Below are 6796 nucleotides of genomic sequence, written 5' to 3'. Positions count from 1 at the left end.
CCTCCCCGGCAGCCGCAGCCATGAAGTAAGTGGAATCCTGGTTTTGAATCCATCTACATCTTCTTCCATAGTGCCCTCCCGGGGTCTTGGACATGGCTTCTTTTGGTTGTAGACATCCTTCCTAATGGGTTTTCGCTCTTCTTTACAGGGTTGAGCTGTGCAGTTTCAGTGGGTACAAGATCTACCCGGGACACGGGAGGCGCTACGCCAGGACCGACGGGAAGGTGAAGGCCGCGTCGGCCAAGCTCTGTTTGTGCTGCTGTAGAGAGTAAAGACCGATCTCATTAGGTCTAGACAGGCTCATTTACTACACCACTTTGTCCCCTTGGAAAGCTTGGTTCGGAGACCCTATGTGCAGTGATCGGAAGCCTCTAGATTTACCAGTCTTGAGCTTTGATAACCTAGTGTGAGTCGTGTTGGAAATTGGAAATGTGTGTAACTTCAATGTTCCATTATAAGGGAAGTGGACTAATCAGACGTCAGGCTACTTATGGGTACCAGGTCCTCTTGGAATCCCCGGGGGGAATAGGAGCTAGATGCGCCTCACACTCCCTTGTGCTATGAGTTCAGATTTGCCTGTTGTCGAGAAAAGACCAAACGAAACGCAGACTGCTGGTTGTGTGACACAAACCGTATGGTCTCTGTGGAACACAATATTGTATATCGAGGGGGCAGAACTAAACGATTAATCTTAGGGATTTCAGGCTCAGCCGCATGTATCGTTTACTAAGTAACGACTTGGAACTTGCGACAACAGGTTTTCCAGTTTCTTAATGCAAAATGCGAATCAGCATTCCTTTCCAAGAGGAATCCTCGGCAAATAAACTGGACTGTTCTCTACAGAAGAAAACACAAAAAGGGACAGTCGGTAAGTGAAATACACTTTGATGTTGTGGGGTTGTCTCTTAATTGAACCTCTCATTTTGCTCATGTCAGTGTGTAAACTGAATTAACGGAGACAGTAAGTGGAAGTGCTCTTGAACTAAAGGAGTAAGACAGGTAAAAATGATTGATAGTGTTTCATTGTATATTTTCATTTCGGGGTAAATAACTCTCAGGGGAGGATAAGAAATTAAGCACATTTGGGTTATAAGGCACCATGGAAGTGTGTTATTGTTCCAGTGAGCAGAACAAAGTAGCTTTTGAATATTCTTAAAGAATTAGTCTTATGTGGAGTCTTTCAGCATACTAGTTCTGGAGAATACTGGAAGTTTCTTTGAAAGTATTCTTTAGTTTGTGTTTTTTTGAGAAAAATTTTTGTGTCATGGCAGGTAGGTTCGGTTTTCAGGGCGCATGGAATATTAAGTTATGTGAATATTTAGTGAGCACCCCCCGGGTGCCTATAAGATGGAGTTAGTGTTGTCTTTCAGAGGAAAGAGATACTGCTAATTTCACTTTTTTAAAAGTGGACTTGACATTCATTTGGATGATCTTTATTCTAAAAAAAATTAGTAGTGCCTAATTAGTGATGAGAAATTGCATTGTTGTATGTAAGGTGGTTGCAGGCATTGCAGAAAATAGTTTGGCAATATTTGAAATATTGTGATTAAGCAGTTCCACTTCTGGGTGTATACTTGGGATTTGGAAGCAAGGTACAAACAGATAACTTGTACACCAATGTGCATGAGCATTATTCACAATAGTCAAAACGTGGAAATAACTCAAATGTTCCATCAGTGGATAAAGAGGTAATGAAATGTGGGAAGTTTTTCAGCCTTAAGCCAACAGCCAGCTAGCATGGATGAATCTTCCATTGTGGAATTTGTAGGCAGCGTTTGAATTGTGCTGTCTTGATTCCTGGACACTTGGATTCCTGGATACTTGTGTCTTGATTCCTTGATTGCCCTAAACCTTGACTTTTTCCAAAAGTAAATTCTTTAAAGTGTTACTGGTCACTTTCAAAGTTCTAGCCAGTTACTCAAATAACCAGTTGTCTTAGAATGTTACTTTTTAACTTTTATAGTAAAAATTAGTGAAGATTTGTAGTAGATGGTTTAACAAATCTGTAATTAGAAACCATGTTTTTTATGTTTTCAAATAATTGTATGAATTTTATTTGTAGAATGTTGCTAAATTTATTTCCCCTTATCTTCATATGTTCAAACCTAATCTCTGGTGATTATATTAGGAGCATGGGACCTTTGGGGGGGCGGGTCGGTGGAGGGGTGATAAAGTCATAAGGACAGAACCCTCATGCCTTTATACAAAAAAAAAAAAAGACTTGGAAAATTCTCTTGTCACTTTATGCATTGTGAGGATACAAATGGGAATAGGCCTGCTGGTATCCCAATTTCTGACTTTCAGAACTGTTAAGAAATAGAATTCTGTTTTTAATCTACCCATTTTGATTTTGTTTTGTTTTTAGCAGCCCAAACACACTACAGTGGTTACAAATAAATCATCAGACTTACTTTCTCCCCCAAATTCATAGGTTACAGGGTTCAGAAGTGTTTCCCATCTTTTTGTTTTGTAGGAAGAAATTCAGAAGAAAAGAACCCGCCGTGCAGTCAAATTCCAGAGGGCCATCACTGGTGCATCACTTGCCGATATCATGGCCAAGAGGAATCAGAAGCCTGAAGTTAGAAAGGCTCAACGAGAACAAGCTATCAGGTAAGAAAACCTTTATTATGAGAATTTCAGCTATTGGGATGGATTTTAGATTATATTTGGGTTTATCACCCAAGAATTTTGTGTGTTATTCTTCTGTTATTTCTGCTTTCGGATTACTCTTCTATTATTTTTTGATTTTTTGGCTTATTCTTCTGTTATTTCTGCTTTTTCGTCTTATTCTTATATCTGATTTTTCGGCTTATTCTTCTCTTATATCTGCTTTTTCGGCTTATTCTTCTATTTCTTCTTGTTGATCTTGTTCTACATCTCCATCTTCTTCTTCATCCTCTTCTGTTTCTTCTGCATTATCTGCTTTTTCAATTTGTTCTTCATCCTCTTCTTTTTCTACAACTTTTCTGTTTCTTCTGCATTATCTGCTTTTACAATTTGTTCTTCTTCTTCCCCTCCCCCTCCCCCTCCCCCTCCTCTTCCCCCCCTCCCCCTCCCCCCTCCTCCTCCTCTTCTTCCCACCTCCCCCTCCTCCTCCTCTTCTTCCCCCCCTCCCCCTCCTCTTCTTCCCCCCTCCCCCTCCTCCTCTTCCCCCCTCCCCTCCCTCCTCCTCTTCTTCCCCCCTCCCCTTCCTCCTCCTCCTCTTCTTTCCCCCCTCCTCCTCCTCCTCTTCTTCCCCCCTCCCCCTCCTCCTCTTCTTCCCCCTCCCCCCTCCTCCTCCTCTTCTTCCCCCCTCCTCCTCCCCCTCCTCCTCCTCTTCCCCCCCTCCCCCTCCTCCACCTCCCCTTCAGTTTAATCTTGGGTTATTTCTGCTTTCGGATTACTCTTCTGTTATTTCTGCTTTTTCGGCTTATTCTTCTGTGTGTTTTGATATTTTGCATTTAATAACATAAAACTTTATAATGGTTGGTTGAAATTCTATGTGTTTAAAGCTAATGTACAGTGTCTAATATTAAAGTTTAGCTATTTTGGCTAAAGAAATTTATTGATAATCCGGATTTCTCCTACAAGTAATTAAAGATGGGGAAAGAATATAATCATTGGACTTTTCTAAAACATACTAGCTCCTTGTTAATAAGCTCTGCCCTTGTTATTTTTAACTACACAGGGCTGCCAAGGAAGCAAAGAAGGCTAAGCAAGCATCTAAAAAGACAGCAATGGCTGCTGCTAAGGTAATTTTGAGACTTTCTTGGATATATGACAACAGATTTTTACTTTAAATAGCAATAAGTGAAAGTTTCTTTTTTTTTTTTTTTTATTTATGCATACAAGAACTGGGGTACAGGCCAGAGGTGCGGGGGGGTGAGAGAATTCACCAGAGACAGAGTGGGGAACAGAACAGGCAGATCAACTGAAATACACTGCTGAGGTGAGCAGTGGGTGAGTCACGAGAGGTCTGCTGTGCCATGTGGGTATCTCCCTGGCTGGGGATGGAACTTGTGCTGCAGTGGCTGGCTTCACTGGTTGCGTTTTAACCCCTTGCACCACCAGGGAGGCCCGAAAGTTTCGTGTTTTTAAGAAATTGTAGTACAAGAGTAATGGAAATGATGTTCATAACTGGTTTCTGGGAGTGGTTCAGGTCTCCAGAGGGCTCCCTCTGCCAAGCCCAACAGGTCTATTCCAAAACAGAAATTGGAAGCGGGGAAAATAAGGGTGACTTTTTTGCCCTTTTTTTTTTCCACCCCCATTGTTACTAGTTTAGATAACTAAAGAAAATTTTTCAGACTCAGAATATTAACATTGGTCCTGTACTATGTAACAAAATTTTTTTTTTCCATTCATGTAGTTAAGGATCCATAAGGGGTTGGTGATCCATTGCATGGAGTAATGCCACATAACATCATGTTATCTTTTATAGGCTCCCACAAAGGCAGCACCTAAGCAAAAGATTGTGAAGCCTGTGAAAGTTTCTGCACCCCGAGTTGGTGGAAAACGCTAAGTTGACAAGATTGGAATTTTAAAATAAACAGATGTCTGTCTATAACTAGATTGTGGTGGATTTTTAATTTTTTTTAGGATTTATTTTTGTTTATGCATACAAGACCAGAGATGCAGGGGCGGGAAAATTCACCAGAGCCCATGAACGGGCAGATGTACTGAAATACACTGCTGAGGGGAGTAGCAGGCAAGACAGGTCTGCTGTGCCACTGGGCTAGCTCCCTGGCTGGGGCTCTAACTCATGTTGCAGTGGCTGGCAATAGCTTGATAGTGCTGAGACTTAACCCATTATGCCATCAGGGAGGCCCCAGTGGTGGTTTTTTTTTTTTTTTTTTTTTTTTTTTAAGAGCTCATTGCAAGCCTGAGTAGTTAAACAAAATGTAAGTTCTTTACAGTTCTAGCTTTGCCCAGCTAAGGGTTAAGAGCACATTATATAGGCCATACTCCTAGGGTTTTGACTCGATGGCTCTAAGTATGAGGATGATGCACAGAAAATGTTGTCCAGATTGAGGACAAAAGATGCATTTTCTGTTGTTTCTGTGCAGAAAGTAAATCTTTCTATGAATTATTGTTAAATTTCCTTTTTTATAACACATTTTATATTGACTTGTCTTTTAGTAAAATGGTCCATTTTTATCATTAGCTGATAGCTGAGTAAAAGGTTAAACTATCAGCTGTTCTTGCTTCCAGGTAATAACCAGAGTCTTACTACTTGAGTAAGAATATATAGCATTCCAAAATTAGTGTTGTTGAGCTGGAAATTTGATAGAATCACAATGAAAATTGCAATGATGTATAAGCCTGCTGATACATATAAAATGTAAAGGATATGATAAACATAATTTATGTTAAATAGATTGTCTTAAGTACCACACTGTTGAGTTGTAAGGATAAAGTGAATGATCCACGTCCTTTTCTTGAGAACGCTTTTTCACATAGGAATATTAGGGAAAGTCAATGTCAACTCTTAAAGACCTTATTCTATTTAAGGTGAAGGAACTAATGGTTCTTTCTAGTGTATGCTAAATTCAGAATTGGACTTGAAAACAAAGGATGTGTGAACAATTTAGAAATATATTTTGCTGTGCTGGAAGAACAGGATAACAATATGTAACTAATAAAAAGGTGAATATTATTTAGCTGTGAATAGGGAAAGCTTAAGTAACCTAATTACCTACCTAATGCTGAACTATGAATTCTAATTTTTGTACCTGGAATAAAGTGTCCTTTAAAAGCACTGCTTTTCTGATAATGTATTAAAAGTGAATCTGCTAATTCTGATTGCCCTTGATAACTGGGTAACCTGCATCTCTTAAAGGACCTAGAAATAAACTGAGTACAGCAATTTTACAATTGGATCATCTGAAAAAAGCATTTTACTAGTTAGTGGTTTTTTATATTGACCCAAAGACAACAAAAGTGAATTCGAAATGTAATGAGCGCAATACTGTGTTTTCTTAGAAACTGGGGGGTTAGGGGAGGGAGTTTTTTTTTCTTGGGTATTTTTGCTAATTACACAACTTGTTTAAACTTATTCAAGTTTAGTTAAGTTTACATATTTTGGAATGCTTAGTTTCATAGGCAGTTTCACAGTGGAAGTGTGAAGTGGTTCTGTCCCAGCAAAAAACAGCCACCTGCAGGATGGAGTTGCACATCTTCTGGACTCCATGCCATGCCATGGGGTGGGGGTTGCATCTCTAGAATTCATGTACTTATAACTGGATTTTTTTTTTTTTTTTTTTGGATGGTGCTCTCACCTGATAATTTTCTGCAACCTCTATATCCAAGAACCATGGAGATTGGGCGCATCCTTATTTGAGCTCTGCCTTTATCTGTTGTCTGCCCATCATGTCTTCGCAGATTCATTTGCCTCAGTCAGGGAATCACAGTCTCCAGAGCTAGGAGTTAAAGGGGTTGGCATAAGGTTTCACACCCTTCGCACCCTGGTTAAGCACTGCTAGTTCCAGCCCAAATTGCCTGGGAGTATGGTTGGTAGTGTTGCAGATTCAGCTCAGGGGATAGGTGACCAGGGCCACCACCCTCGACAACAATGGTGAATAGGATCCACATTGCACACTGGGAAAAGCAGTTCAAGTGGCCTCGGCTTTTTCTGCACTCAGTAAAATGGATACTTTTCTTTCGTAACTATGTAAAAATAAAAATGAAGCTTGTATGAAGATCATGCTATTTCCCCACCCCCACCCCTTTCCAACGTGATCGCCTTATGCAGAAAACCGCGGTAATACCGATGGTACCAGAAAAGTGACTATTCCAAGGGTGGTTTGGAGCCAGCAGTTGA

The 6796-nt window shown here is 40.3% G+C and overlaps 1 protein-coding gene across 1 annotated transcript; it reads left to right on the top strand.

Annotated features, from left to right (window-relative positions):
- RPL24 (ribosomal protein L24) lies at positions 1–4835 on the top strand. The gene is made up of 6 exons (XM_084231408.1): positions 1–25; positions 149–224; positions 758–868; positions 2474–2610; positions 3668–3731; positions 4418–4835. The coding sequence occupies exons 1-6, from the start codon at positions 21–23 to the stop codon at positions 4496–4498; spliced, it is 474 nt and encodes a 157-aa protein (XP_084087534.1). The 5' UTR covers positions 1–20; the 3' UTR covers positions 4499–4835.
- The last annotated feature ends 1961 nt before the right edge of the window (positions 4836–6796 follow it).

The sequence above is a fragment of the Talpa europaea genome, assembly GCF_964194135.1.
Source record: "Talpa europaea genome assembly, chromosome: 4".
Classification (NCBI taxonomy): domain Eukaryota; kingdom Metazoa; phylum Chordata; class Mammalia; order Eulipotyphla; family Talpidae; genus Talpa; species Talpa europaea.
This window is presented reverse-complemented; position numbering and strand designations above follow the sequence as displayed.

Excerpts from the sequence above, each read along its gene's own strand:
- RPL24 (XM_084231408.1), top strand. Across the intron at positions 225-757 it reads ACGCCAGGACCGACGGGAAG|GTTTTCCAGTTTCTTAATGC; the intron begins GTGAAGGCCGCG and ends TTGCGACAACAG. Across the intron at positions 3,732-4,417 it reads CAGCAATGGCTGCTGCTAAG|GCTCCCACAAAGGCAGCACC; the intron begins GTAATTTTGAGA and ends TATCTTTTATAG.